This window comes from Plectropomus leopardus, chromosome 12, assembly GCF_026936395.1.
Source record: "Plectropomus leopardus strain MGB_pleo_1.0 chromosome 12, ASM2693639v1, whole genome shotgun sequence".
Classification (NCBI taxonomy): Eukaryota; Metazoa; Chordata; class Actinopteri; order Perciformes; family Serranidae; genus Plectropomus; species Plectropomus leopardus.
In genome coordinates this window covers 4,360,002-4,375,485 of record NC_142187.1, presented here as the reverse complement: position 1 = coordinate 4,375,485, position 15,484 = coordinate 4,360,002, and the positions used below count along the sequence as shown (strand labels likewise).

General features: G+C 38.6%; 1 protein-coding gene across 2 annotated transcripts in view; it reads left to right on the top strand.

Annotated features, from left to right (window-relative positions):
• LOC121950960 (nucleoprotein TPR) overlaps window positions 1-15,484 on the top strand; it is a 51,142-nt gene that overhangs the window by 34,847 nt on the left and 811 nt on the right. Inside the window, exons 40-54 of one of the 2 annotated variants that reach the window (XM_042497104.2) lie at window positions 800-870; window positions 1,086-1,285; window positions 2,404-2,592; window positions 2,838-2,950; window positions 4,315-4,389; window positions 5,862-6,116; window positions 6,207-6,408; window positions 7,594-7,802; window positions 9,205-9,276; window positions 9,412-9,503; window positions 10,736-10,848; window positions 10,941-11,039; window positions 11,129-11,270; window positions 11,481-11,578; window positions 11,769-11,867. In XM_042497104.2, coding sequence (XP_042353038.2) covers window positions 800-870; window positions 1,086-1,285; window positions 2,404-2,592; window positions 2,838-2,950; window positions 4,315-4,389; window positions 5,862-6,116; window positions 6,207-6,408; window positions 7,594-7,802; window positions 9,205-9,276; window positions 9,412-9,503; window positions 10,736-10,848; window positions 10,941-11,039; window positions 11,129-11,270; window positions 11,481-11,578; window positions 11,769-11,867 — 2,029 coding nt within the window. Of the gene's footprint in view, window positions 1-799; window positions 871-1,085; window positions 1,286-2,403; window positions 2,593-2,834; window positions 2,951-4,314; window positions 4,390-5,861; window positions 6,117-6,206; window positions 6,409-7,593; window positions 7,803-9,204; window positions 9,277-9,411; window positions 9,504-10,735; window positions 10,849-10,940; window positions 11,040-11,128; window positions 11,271-11,480; window positions 11,579-11,768; window positions 11,868-15,484 lie in introns of both variants that reach the window. The other variant, XM_088085064.1, reaches the window with a different exon arrangement.

Sequence of the window (15,484 nt, the reverse complement as noted above, 5' to 3'; positions counted from 1 at the left end):
CCAGATTTTGTTGTGGAGTGAGCGCTCTTGACTTTCAAGAAACTCTTTGATACAAGCTGCTACTGACACATAGGCAGCAGCACAGAGGAGGAGAGAGAATTTACAGCTCACAGCAACTTAATACGATACAGTCTCTGACTTTTGTTTGATATCTAATGTCAGCAAAAAATGTTGCACATTTACGACTCGCCATTAGCGCCGTTACCTTGTTTACTATATCACATTAATGCAGCTACGATGCAACCATATCTCAAGAACATCTTGAGGGAATTTCTTCAAATTTAGCACAAACCTCGTCTGTCTCATTCTTGTGAAAGCAATACCTCAACAACAGCTCAAAGGGATCTCTTCAGATTTTGCATGTTCACTTGGACTCAACAATGAGTCAATAAAATTTGAATGGTCAAAAGTCAAGGTCAGTATGACCTTGCATCCATCTCATTCTCATGAGCGCTATTCTTCAAGAACAGCTTAAGAAAATTCCTTCAAATTTGGCACAAATGTTTACTTGGACTCATCAATGTCCTGATTGAATTTTTTTTTAACTCTAAATGAAATGTGTAATTTTTATTTGAATATACAGTAAAGCATTATGTCCACTAGTAGGGAGGGATTTTTTTCCCCAAATATTGCAACTTTTATTCTGAAAATGTTAAAACTTCATTCTCTAAATATAGTTTATTTTTGCTCATACTACCATGGCTTAGTTCTTTAATTCCAATAGCCCTGTGTATAATAGTGTCTGCGCTGTCTGATTTATTTCAGTCATCTAAAATGACTCATTTGTATCTGTGCTTAGGTGGGTGATCAGGCCAGATCTGCAGACCAGAGACAGATCTCTTTGAAGAGTCCTGCCCAGGACAGGGGAAGGTAACTAATGAAGACATGCACATATGCACAAACACCAGAAACTACTCAGAATACTTGCTTTTTCATTTAAACTTTATATAGAATTGTCACTTTTCTGACACAGTCCTGACATCACAGACATAGTTACTGAGTGATGAAAACTGAACTGAATGAAAACTGACAAACAAAACAAAACAAAACCTTGAAACAACGAATGTTCATGCTTTCTCTGTCAGCTCCAGCCTGTCTGACCCTCCCACTGCCAACATCCGCCCCACCACAAGCACTCCATCTCCCAGCAACAAGCCGAGCCCCTCCCCTGGAAGCAAGGCCACACCCCGTGCCAGCATCCGGCCAATGGTTACCCCAGCAACTGTCCCCATCCCAACACCTACCGCCACAGTCATGCCGACCACACAGACTGACACCCAAGAGGGTAAGAGCAAGAAAAGTACAGAGATTGGAAGTAAAAGTAGAACTTAATGGCAGATAGTACATGATGTTTAAGCCTAGAGATAGGTATCATTAAGATTTTAACAGAGCTACAACTCTGCTTATTGATCCGGTAATTTAACGATACTTTCAATTCTTTTTGGGCAGTTCTAAGAGAAAAAAAATGAAGACCAGAATTAACATTACTTAATTTGCTTTTTATAGTATTGTACAAAAGTCTTAGGCCACCATATATTTGTTGTTTAAGCAAAGTTGTAATGAGGATATACACGTATTTCTGTCTCTTTGTTCAGATACACGATTGCAGAGAACATGTATAATCAATTGAAACGCCAAAAAAGTCTGACTGAAATCAATATTTATTGTGAGACATGGAATCATACAAGTATAAAAAATGGTAGCTCAAACAATTAATATTGAGCTTTGGACATGTCTTGAATGCAACATGGTGCAAACGTTATTATTTTAAATTTCATATTGTCAGCCCAAGAGAGTTCAAGTCATGCTTAGTGGAAAGGGAGGTCACACTAAATACCTGCAACTTTAGCCTGTTAAAGTTGTTTTATTCTGACATGTTCGGATTTTTGATACTTAATACATATTTCCTATTTATTCTGGTTGAATGTGATTTAAAGAGACAACTGAGAAATTAAAATGTATGATCCCTAGAACCTTGCTAAAATAACAAATTTTAAGATGGTCCAAGACTTCTGCCCAGTATTGTATGTAGGAACAGTAAATAAATTAACATTCTGCGATAGCACTGTTTTGAACAAATCACTTTTACAGACTCTAGCTGACCCCGCCCCTGGGACATGCAGCAGGCTGCAGGCTCTAACTCTCTTCTGGATTGAAGAGTGACATAGAAACTGAGTTAGTAAAATAAAAACTGTAACAGATAATGTTTGTGTAACCTAAATAAACAAGAAATATGTTTTCTTAAAATCTCCAATTCTGAAAGCAGAACCATCGTTAACGTTGGCGCTTATCAATACTCCGGTCTTCAATAATTCTGCACCAGTGCCTGGTAAATACCAGGATTTGGTATGCATCCATCCATCCATGATGTCTCAGAGTTTAATATAATGTTTCTGCCTACAGTGCTGATGGGTGCAGGAGCCTCCGTGCACTCTACAAGCTCCAGTCTAGTGAACACATCAATAACTCAGCCAACCAGCACCCAGGCCACAGCTTTTGTCCAGCCCACCCAGCAGCAGGTAGCCAATCAGGATGCAGGCCCCAGTATGGAAGCAGAGCGACCATCTACGTCCTCCTCTCTGAGCGGGACAGGTGAGCAGGACCAAACACCGCAGCTTTACAGATAACCATAAAACACACAAACTCTGTCTTTGGTCTGTGGCAGATCACCCACACATGTACTAACACAGAAGGCTGTGATGGCGACACACAGACAAACATAATCCTTTTTTCCTCTTCCTCGTATCTCCATCCACATGATTCCTGACTGGATACCAGCTCAACAGTTAGGCAATGTTAACTGATTTTCTGATGTTATCCTGTGTTTTTTAAAGCAGGTTCAAAGCGGGGCAGAGAGGATGATGATGAGGAAGAGGAGATCAGACCAGAGAGTTCACACACACCTCCCACCACTAAAAAACTGCGACTGAAACCTACGTTAGCACTGCAGGTAAACACAAACACACACGGCTCAGGCAAATGTACTTTCAAAACTCAATTCAAAGTCAATCAGTATTGTTTTATTTTCCATACAATATATCTGCCAGTGTGATACAGAGATCACACTTAGATTAAGAATTACAATATGTTATTTGTCAATCAATATCATCGACATGATCTACTCTCTCTCACAGCCTGAAACCAGAGAAGTATGTCTTAAACTTTGATGTCATAGAGCATAAAGTCAGAATGTATGGTTTCTTTTTTTAATACCCAAATAAGTTTCATTCTATTGTAGTATTGTACCCTTAGTGCTGAAACAAAAATGTACCCATATACTCAGAATATTCCCCCGGGGAACATTACTGTTGTCTTCAGATTTTTTTAAAAAAAAATTTTTTGTTGTTTTTCATTATTCCATACATGGCTCAAGCAAATTTAATCAGGTAACAAAAAAGAAACACAACACTGCAAACACGATATAAGAATAACAAAAAAAGACAAAACAAAGGCAAAAACAATGCAGGACAAACAACATACAACTGCAGCAGCTTCCAACTTTATATATGATGATATGACATATTTCAGTTTTAAAACTCCAGTTTTTTGGATTTGGGAAAATATTGTTCATGTTTACTGATATTAATAGTCCCCCACCAACTGTTGCTTGTATCACAAAAGGCTGATTTAATTAAATCGCAATACAGAGTGATCATATCTGAACCCCCCCACGACATTTATCCTGAAAGTCCACAGCTCCCACAATAGCAGTAGTACAACACAAACATTGCCACTTATAAAATATTCCTGGAAAGGTTTGGAAAACTAAATATACCCGGAAAATTTTGGAAAAGTCATGGAATTTTATTTCACAAATATGTAAAATAACACTCAATGTGTTCAAGGACTGCTGGAAATTTGAAAATCCAACAATAATTTCTGTCTCTACAAGTCCATGGCTGTAATAAATGCTGTCATTTTTGGTGATTTTTAAAGGCACATTTTCTTTCAAAATCACCAAAAATATTGTGAAGAAAAAAAATGGCTAAAACTATTTAAAGAAAGCATGCCTTCCAAACCCATGTTTTCTTTAAAATCTCAGTAGTAAAATAAATATAAAACACAGTACAACCATTTAAATTTGTTTGCCTCTCCCCTAAGCCAAAACTCAAGTCCTTTCCAGGTGCTTAAATTATTTGGCTTATTATTTGATTATTTTCTTAAATATTATATGTTTTTAAAAGCTGTAATAAAGTAATCAGAATGAACTGATAGAGAGTATCGCTGGTTGTTTCAGAGAATGTATGAAAATGTACTTTAAAGTCATTGAAATATATAGTTACCTTTAGAGCTGTTAAAATTGATGTGTTTCAGATGGAAGGTGATGAGGACATTGAAGGAGAGCTGAGGGACGAGGGAGAACGACAGGACTCACCGGATGACAGTCAGGTCAGTCACCAGTGACAGCAGGTTCAATTTTTTTGCACAGCATTAATGAAAGAGGAACTTACCGTTTCTGAATTTAGTGTTTGACCAGTTTGGATTCTTTAAAAACAAAAGAGATTTTTAGATTAATGCTGCTTTTCATGCAGCGGCCACAGAGAGGCCGCTACTTAGTGACATGCTTCAGGTGAACAGCATCCAGGTCTTTCATTACAATGGCTTCATGTAACATAGCATTTAAAATACATGTTAAAATAAAAATAAAGATGTTTTTATTTGATTTATTTGTGTCTCACAAACATTGAAATGACATTTGTCCTCAGCAAAAAACAAACAAACAAGAAAAGTAAATATCTGTCCAAATAACAAATATTCTAATAGCCGAATATTTGGGCCAAGCACTCGAATAAACCCATTTTTTAATTTTTTTCCCTAACTGGCTTACACTCCTTAAAATGCATGTTCATCAGGTTGAAGGCGCTATATGTTTACATCCTGGTGCCCACCTTCAGTTGCATTTGCAAAATCAATGTGAACACCGTCGATAAATCAAAGGCTTTTCAATCACAATGATGGTCTCAGTGGTCAATGACTGTCAGCTATCGGCAGTGGACCACACCTCGTGGATATCTTCCAAAATTAGTATTTTATATACAGAATTCTTTATGTTCATATGGACACCTGACAAAGGTGTACTTACCATTTAGTCTGTAATGAAACCAGCTGTTGGTTGCAGCCATTGATGAGACTGACAGATTTAAGTCAAAGTAGTCATACTTAACGGTGCTATAAACATGCACAGCAGGTTCATTGCTGTAAAGCCTCTCTGCTAGCAGGGAAATGACTTTGTTTGAAATTGGATTGTAATGATGGTGGTTCTTAACCCTTTAACAACATCAGTTTCCTTGTGCTGCAATCAGATGCCTCTTACTAGCACTAAAATCTCTGAAACCTGAGAAAATTGGTATTATTTATTTCAACAACACGTGAAAAACATTGTAAGCAACTTATTCAGAAATGTCCTGCAAATAGCCCAAAAAAAAGCAATGCATAAAAGATGACAGATAAATCATCTGGAAATTAGCTGGGGTTGATTATTAGATATAGTCAAAAAAAGAGAAAAAAAGTCCAAAAAAAACATTTTTTAGCATTTTTATGATAATATATTTTATTTGTTTATTTGTTTAAGCATTTTCTTGAGGGTCATTTTCTTGTTTGTTTTTTGTTAGATTTTTACTTTACTTTTTTTTCTTTTCTTTTTTTTTTGGCTCATATTCAGGCATATTTTTGGCTAATTTACAGTTACAGTTACAGTTTTTACTAATTTCTTGTTAATTTTTCGGCCATTTCTTGTTAAGTTGCTTATCGTCCTCTTCCAGGGTTTTAAAAGAAACAAGCCACATGCTCAGGTTTCAAAGGCTTAAGACTACCTGCAGTGGCTTGAAATACTTCTGACCAGGTTCATGTTCTGACCGCAGGAGCTTCCACAGGACTGTTTCCCTATTTTAGCTGGCGATGATGAGGACATCGAGGAGGAGGGCGTTTCCCAGTCTGTCCCCTCTGATCAGATGTCCTCTCAGGGTTCCGCTGTTGTCCGGGACGTCATCGTGATTGACACGGACAGCGAGAGCCTCGAGAGCAAAGAGGGGGAGGAAAAGCAGGAGGACGAAGGTGAAGAAGAAGATGAGGAGGAGGAGGATGAAGAAGAAGAAGAAGAAGAAGAAGAAGAGGGGGTGATGTTCTGTTTATTAACAAGTCAAAAATGTTTTTAGCCTGGATGTAATGTCTGGAGTAACTAACCTCGCTTTGTGTATCCACCTCAGTATAAGGAGGAAGAGGAGGAGGATGAAGATGAGGATGATGCTGGTGACATCGGGATGAGAGGAGAGGAGGAGAGTAATGAGGAGAGCAGGGAGGCAGGAGGTGAAGGAGGGGAGGATGAGCCATCAGAGGCCACCAGCGCTGAGGAGAACGTTTGTGGAGCGTCTTCAGACTCGCAGCGTCCCTCTGAGCCGTCACACAGCAGTGAGCGCCTCCTCCACTCTTTTTTTTGTTTCCTTTTTTTCTTATAGTTTTATTCAACAAAAAAAAATTACAAAACATTTCAGGTAAACAAGAACACAAACATACATAAGAGCACAGATAAATTACATTCTACAGGAATAAAATAATCCTAATATCAATTCATAAATCAGCGGAAATCTTAAAATAAAATAATAAAATGGACATGATGGAAACAAAAGCAAAAAAAATCACATTAAGGTGTTTTGACAAATTTAGTTTAGTTTAGTTTACTTTAATTGCACAAAGTTTAGGATAAAATATTACACAGTAAAAGTACAAAGTGAAGTTAACTGTCTAGGAGAGGAAAGAAGCCCAAAGGGCTTATATCAGAATGAGAATCAGAATCATATATTACGTCCTCCCTTTCAAATCAACTAGTCATTAAAACCTAGTAAATCAAAAAGCATAACAAAAAAACAAGAAAAAGATTTAAAAAAACAAACATGTAGCAATAAGATAAGAAGATGATCCCTTATTAGTCCCACAATGGGGAAATTTGAAAAATAGAGGAACAAAAAAGACTTGATAAAGAAGAAATAGACTCCAGACAAAAAAAATTATTGAAATTCGAGTTAAAATACATATAGTCAATTCTGTTTAGATAAAATGTTTTTTGAAGGAGTTTTGAAAGTGATACATGAAGATGAAGGTTGTCTTAGTAAATTCCAGAGATGAGGAGCTCTGAATTTGATTTAAAAAAAATTGGTGACTTAGTGCGACAGTAAAGTAAATGAAAGTCCTTTGGGTGCCTCATTGAATAGGAGTGAATGTCTGATGATAGAAGGAAAAAATATGAAATGTATCTGAAAGGTCTTGCTTGTGATATATGAATCTAAACTAAAACTAATGTTTGTAATTTTCTAAAAATCTTTTGCCTTTTCTTGTTCATAAGAGCAAGAGTGGAAAGCATTGAGTTGAAATCGATCAAGAAAAGATGGAAAGAGGGTTGTGTAGCTAAACATTTTTGTTTATGGATAAAGAATTGCCCCATTCATTTTTTTTACAATAAAGTTTATATATTTGTTACTTCTATCATTATAATAAGATTATATCGTTAAGGGTAAAATAGTGAGCGACATCAGAGTTCTCACTCCTCTTTCTTCTAAATTCTGACATCATCTGATGTGAGTCACTCTTTTCTTTCAGACGAAGGCAGCAGCAGCGCCGCATCAGAATCCGACCCTCCCAGAGACCAAGTCCACTTCCCCCCTACCTCCTCCTCCTCTGCTCCCTCCCCCTCCTCCTCCTCCTCCATCACACCCCGCCTGCCCCACCCACGGAGACCCCCACACCCCCTCCCACCACGGCTCTACATCCAGCCTCCTGCTCCAGAGCTGGGACCCCCTCACACACAGGTACACATACACACACACAAACACAGACACACAAAAAGCTTGATCAGATTAACCCTAAGGGACTTTTTGGCGCATTTCTTGCGCTTTTCATTCATCATATTTTGATCATTTTAGAAGAAGGTAGAAGGTTTATTTATTAGTCATTTTTTAAACAAAATTTAAAAAAACAAAATTTCATTTGTCCTTGATCCTGCTACATCTTTGGAGTTGAAGGATGAGTTGATTAAACTCAGCAGCTACTATGAAGATTCAATCCTGTTGCTTTGTAATGTTGCTGCTGATGGCATCATACAATTCCTGCAATGCATTTTTTGAATTTGAATCAGAGTCTTGTGTCCTTATGGCTCCCAACAAGGTCCGTCTATTCAGTGCAACAGCTTGATCCTGGATGTTAGGGGTTAACCATGTCTCTGTGAAGATGTGCACAGAGCAGTCTCAGATTTCCCATTGTTAAGTGAACCTCAGTCACATCTCATCTACTCTATTCTCTTGCGACCGGACAGAGGAAGGCTTGGTAGAGGAGCAGCTCTTGATCCAACTCGGGTCAGCCTCGCCCTGATGCCGGCTCTCCTCCCTCTCTTCATCTGGCCCTTTCGGTTAAAGTCATGCTTCAGTAGAAGGAGCCATGGAGTCGATAAAATAGAAACATATAGCAAAATATAGGAAAAAAGTAGCAAGGATTTGAGGAGCTACAGGCTGCTGCATCTACATGCGCTGCCGTCTGTGTATTTTTGCTTAATCTTGGAATTTCCAGCTCAGCTCCGACAAGTCGAAAATACACCGTGGAAACAAAATTGTTACATTCAGACTGTTAGGGTAAAAAAATGCACCAATGAAACCCATTCAAACTAGAATTTTTCATCCCACTGCCATCAAAGCATAAAAACATGCATTGTATTATTTGTGGTGTCATTCTGGACTTTTGCCTTGGAATTTGTCTTTTGTACTATTTTCCATCTGATGATGTCAGATGACATCAAGATTTGGCGTATGGAGAAAATACATGCTATTTCCACTAGGTGCACTGTCAGAATCAGTGTTACTGCTAATCATTAAAATACCCCAGGCTGTGATAATCAAAAAATCTACGTTGCATATAGTTTATTGAAAAGAATTCATTTTAAGGTTTATGTTGTTGTTTTTTTCATCTAAAAACATAGTGGCATTGTGACAAAAGAAAAGAAAAATCACAAAGTTGTCAATATTTTTATCATACAAGATAAAACCAAGATTTTCTCCAAACAGACTAATAGCCCACTCATCTGTTATTTGAAGGACTGAGATTTTACTTTACTTCCTTTCCAAATGTTTAAATGATGTTTCTAGATCATTGCCTTGAAATTTTCCTGGAAAATCATTGAATAAATAGCCCTGACAGTGGTGACCTGTGTGTGTTATTCAGAGACAGTCCTCGCAGCTGCGCAGACCATCAGTAGGACGCGGACCTCAACTCACCCCTGGAATAGGCAGCATGGTAAGAGACGGAGTGAGTGAGAGCGTGTTTAGGAGCTAGATGACATTCTCCTTTATATGTTGGAGTTTAATAGTGTTAGAGTGTGAGCATGTGAAGCAGATCTGCATCTGTAGTGAGTGTGTTTGTGTGTTGCAGCAACATTTCTTTGATGATGACGACAGAATGGTTCCCAGTACTCCCACTCTGGTTGTCCCACATCGCACTGATGGCTTCGCTGAGGCTATACAGTAAGATCTACACACACACATACACACACACACACACACACACACACACACACACACACACAGACTATGACACGTATCTCGAACATCAAGTGGCCATTTAATACCTGTGTGAATGTTGGAGATTAGCCGGTAGAATTTACCAAAAATCCAACAGCAGTATTTTGAAAATCATTTCACACATAGAACTGCATTAGTTTTTTTCAAAACACCTTTGTTTTTTTTGTTTTGTTTTTTAATTTATTATGCGCTGAAAATACCTGGATTTTCATCCAGATTGGATGTCTTCATGAAGCGTTACTGCAGCGTATTATGGTGGAGGCTTCCTTCTTCACTTGAAATTGGGAGAAATTATAACATTTTATTAAATATAATACACCATAAAAACTTCAATTAAAAGACTAGTTCCAATTAAATGCCCAGTCCCTTTAACTAGCTTGATGTGGCTTCACATTTTGACAAATGCAGGTCCATTTCAGTTAGAGGCCCGGTCTGGTTACTATGCATTTGATTTTTATAGAAGTTCATTGTATGTACAACACCTGTGTTTTTGCTGCTTAGATCATGAATACCAATATGTGTATATGTTTAAATTCTGTAAATATGGACACACTATATACAATGTTAACTTGTTAAGATTCTCCACAATTCAATCTTTCAGTTCATTTAAACAATGAGCACCAAAGAAGACGGCATTACTGGCATAGTAAACAAGAAAGACACACAAAGAAAGAGCTTAGTAGATGTAGAAGACTATTTTTTTAAAAAGCCAGGAAAAAGTGCCCGGTGAACTATATTCATAATTATCATAATTTATATACATAAACCTATTTTACAGAGTTATTAAAACTTTTAAGATTTCTTGAGGTAATTTGTTAACCTTCAAATTGCAATTACATATGTAAAATATGCCTAATGGAAACACGCAAATTTGAAAAAATCCCCCATTTGTCACCAAAAGTGTTTACGCTCAAATGAGGTTGTATTTCAGGCGATTCGAAAAAGCCATATTTGGCAAAACTGCAATGGAAACACTTTTTTGACTTTTCTAGCTCCCATGATGCTATGGCTTTGTGCTTGTCAGTAGGAACTGGCTTGCATAAAATCACTCAGTGGAAACGCAGTCATAGAGCAATTGTGTTTTATTGACATTTCGAAAATAATGCTTAAGTTTTGTGCAAATCTGTAATGGAAACCCACCATGTGACTCTCACTTGTTTCTCTGAACTCCTCAGCTCTCCTCAGGTAGCAGGTCTGTCCACCAGGTTCAGGTTTGGACCTCCGGAAGACTTGCTGCCTCAGACATCAGCCTCACACTCTGACCTGGGACAGCTGGCTTCTCAAGGAGGTACCACAAGCACATACACACACACACACACACACGCACACAAATCAGTTTCCTGTTCATTCATTGACTTAACCCTGTGTGCTGTGTTGTAGGTCTGGGGATGTATGAGTCTCCTCTGTTCCTGGCTGCTCATGACGAAGACGGAGGAGGACGGAGTGTCCCCACTACGCCTCTACAAGTGGCTGCACCAGGTGAGACACACACTCTGTACATCATGACCGTTCGAAATGTCTCAGTTTTAACCGCAATTGCTACATCAGAAAGTCTCTGTCTGTGTCAGTGACCGTCTTCACAGAGTCTCTGCCCTCGGACAGCGGTGACAACATGGCATCCCAGTCAGTTCCCATGGTAACCGCCTCCACTGGGTTGGCTTCCGCTGCAGATGATGGAGATGAAGTGTTCATGGAGCAGGAAGGAGAGGGGTGAGTCAGGCGTGAGGTGTGGGACCAACACTACAAAAGGCGATCAAATCTGTGGGTTTGACATTAGAGAAGCAGAGATGTGACGGGCAGTTTAAGTTCACCAATGTATTTGTGGTAAAAATGATTGTGTACCATTGACAGTCATCAGAATGTTTACTTCCACAAACTCTTTAAGGATTTGTGTTTGAGTAGAGTATTTGTGTTTTGCAGCCCCAGTATTGAATCGTCTTTGGAGAGCCAAACAGACATGGAGTCAGCAGGACAGCAGAGTGACGACGCATCACTGCCGTCGACCAGCCAGGACCCTGGTAATTTCTACTGTTTACTGAGCACCAATTAATCCTTAACAGCTCAGTTTTCATCATAATACTCAACCAACAGTCACTATATTTACATGATAACATACTGGAATTATTGTGCTAGTCCGACTGGACTTTGTGTGCTTCTGTTTAGCGTGCAATATGCGCTTTCACTGCTCATCTCTGGCTTTCTTTACAGACACCAGCAGTGCAGCTCAGCGCCGCACAGTGAGCAGTCTGATGAGCAGAGGAGCCAGAGGAGGGAGGGGCGAAGCCCGGACGTTACTCAGCCGCAGAGGTGAGAAACTACAACCGTCAGTGACAGTAAAGATGATGCAGGGCTATTTAAGGATCGCAGTTTGCGAGCAGCTTTGTATCGTAACAATGGGATGTGTTTAGTGTTACCCAGCGGCTTTTTGCTGGTTCTCAGGGCTGTTCATCAAACTTCAGTAGTATAGGAGTTTATCAAGAGATAGAACCACCTAAAATCGGACAGAGGGATATTTCTGATCACTCTGGATTATACCTGAAATTAGCATTAGATGGAACCCCCAAAAATACACTGTGGAGATTAAATCTGAGTTTATTGAATAGTAGTACGTTTAAAACTGAAATGGCAGACGAATTGAAAACTTACTTAGAACATAATGATAATGGTGAGGTCAACCCTGCTATTTTATGGGATGCAGCCAAAGCCTTTTTAAGAGGGAAAATCATAGCTAAGTCTGCAATGTTAAAAAAAATTAAAACGAGAAAACTGTCAGACCTACAAGAACAACTAAGAAATCTGGAACAAGCTCACAGTATTAATAAGGATCCTTCCATACTTGAGCAAATGAGGCCAGTCAAGCAAGAGATTGACAAAATTCTTAGTGAGGATATAGAGAAAAAGTTAAGATTTATGCAACAAAGGCACTGTAAAGCCCAGGCCCTAGGGCATCTAAATTACTCGCTTGGAGACTTAAAAGGCAGCAAGCAGCAAACACTATTCATAGAATTAGAGACCCCTTAACTAACAAGATGCTTACGAAATTAGAGGAAATCCAGCAAGCATTTGAAACATACTATAAATCACTATATGCTCAGCCAGACAAGGCTGATGAAACAACAATCCAAAAATTCTTGGCTTCTTTGGACCTCCCCTCTATTGGAAACGACCAAAATGAAAGATTGACATCTGAAATCTCCATTGAGGAAATTGATAAGGTAATATCAGACCTGAACACCAATAAATCCGCAGGCTGTGATGGATTCCCCCCTGAATGGTACAAAGGCATGAAGGAATCATTGCTCCCTTTATTAAAAGCCTCTTTTAATTACACCTTAAAAGATGGAACCCTTCCCACCATCATGGAATGGGCATTTATATCAGTCTTACCAAAGGAGGGCAAAGATACATCACATTGTAAAGGATATAGACCAATTAGTGTATTAAATGCTGATTATAAGATCTACTCAGCCATATTAGCCAAAAGACTTGATACAGTCATGACCTTTCTTATAGATGAGGATCAGGCCGGTTTATAAAGGAACAGAGCAAGCATGATAATATAAGGAGAGCAATTCATATCATTGATTACATCACCAAAAGGAAGCTGGCGCAGTCATTATAGCCTTGATGCTGAGAAGGCTTTTGACTCAGTGGGATGGGACTTCTTATTCAAAGTTATGAATAGATTTGGATTTTGTAAAGCCTTTATAGGATGCATAAGAGCACTCTACTCTTCCCCAACAGCAAGGATAAAAATTAATGGGAGTCTCTCAAATTTAATACTATTACAACGTGGGTGCAGACAGGGTTGCCCACTCAGCCCGCTACTCTTTAATCTTTACATTGAACCATTGGCCCAAGCCATCAGGGAGGAAACATTCTTGGAAGGTATATGCATAGGAGGGGTGGATAACAAAATCTGCTTGTGTCACGGATGATGTGTTGAGTCACGATCAAGAACCCTGAATCTGGAATACCATTGTTAATGGACATATTGGACAGATATGGAAGATATTCGGTTATACTTTAAATGTCAAAAAACTCAAGTCTTGACCTGAATTATTCTCCTCACAGGAATTGATGGACAAACATCATTTTAATTGGCATCAGCCACTCATAAAAGTACCAGGACTTTCTTTCTTGAAAAATTTGTCACTGCTGTGTATGATGTTAATTATAAACACATCAACAGGAAAATATATGATGATCTGGGCAGGTGGGACTCGCTTCCTCTCGACCTCGGTAGCAGAGTAAGGACAATCAAAATGAACATTCTTCCAAAACTTTTATATTTATTCACAGCACTTCCAGTAGAAAGTGCCCATAAACTGATTCAGAGAGTGGGATATTCATTTGTCCAGATTTATTTGGAATAATAAAAGACCTAGAGTGAAGTATTCAACATTACAGCTGCCGGTCAAGAGAGGGGGTGTGGCCCTGCCCTGCCTTAAAGACTATTATCTATCAGCCCAGTTGAGACCCCTTGTTTGTTGGTGTGATCCAGCCTATGTGGCTCGGTGGAAAGATATCGAGTTGTCCTTAATGGACTTACCTATACAATCAGTATTGGGCTGTCCTAGCAGATTCAATGAGGTACTTCAACTTCAAAATCAATAAATGGTTTTTCAATGAAAAGATGGTCAGATGTGTTAAAAAGATTTCAGCTTCACAGAGAAATCAGACTCCTGAGTTGGCCGGCGTATGACCCACACTTTCTCCCAGCTTTACAGGATCACAGGTATAGTCAGTGGACTAAACAAGGCCTCACTTCCTTTTGTAAAATCATAACAAATGAAACCTTAAGCATTTGAGGACTTGTGCCAGGCGTATGAGTTAGGCAAAAATGATTTTACCGGTATCTACAGATCCATACTTTTCTTAAAAGAAATCAAGACCTCTGATACCCTTGAACCCTCCAAAATAACACAAATTTTTATTGATTCTTACAACTCCAAAAATACTAGCCGCATCGTAGGTAAATTATACAGGGGCCTCTCCTCAATGAATATGAGTTCAACAAATTACATAAAACAGCGCTGGGAAAAGGAAACCAACATAGAAATATCAGAGGAATCATGGCTACAAGCTTGGGAAACCCAGTGGAAACTTGACAAACTCTCTGTTATGGAGAGATTTTTGCTGGAAAAAATTTAAATGCAGTTCTTTCTTACCTAATCAGAAATCCAAATTCAGTGAGTCTCAGCAATCATGCTGGAGGAGTGTGGTTCAGCGTCGGCCGATCATGCACATATTTTGGACTTGCCATGGGTCAAACTTTTGGGAAGGTGTGGACAATTTAATCTTAAAGATTATAAACCTGAAAACTGATTTTTCTTTCACCTTTTTATACCTTGGAATTATCCCAAAAGGACTCCGTAAGAGGGATACTTACCTTCTGAAGATTTTTTTGGCTGCAAGCAAAAACAATTACCAAAAAGCTGGCTACAGAGGAACACACCTCTATTTCCTTTTCATCAACATAGTTAACTCGATCCGCTTAATGGAGAAAATGACTTTTTCCCTAAGACTACAAAAGGAGAAGGGAGATAAATACTGGGAAAAATGGGATTGCTACAGTTAGCCAATGTAGGAGATCCTTTAATTACCTGTCTTTTGTCTTCTTTACCTGTTGTTCTGTAATACCCAGACCTTACATGTTTGTATGTTCATATGAATAATAAAAATAAAGTATAAAAAAAAAAAAAAAAGAGATAGAACCACCCCTCTCTGTCGCTCTCTCTTTCAAACTCATATTAAATAGTAAAACTAGGCAGTTCTGATCAAATATAAACGAAGATTCTGTCTGTATTGACTATTTTTGCCTAAAATGTCCTCAGAAACATGTTTCAGTGCCCTGTTTGTCTGTAATACGAGAGTTGTGAGCAGGAAATTGGGTCCATACTGCTTCCTGTATTGTTAAAACA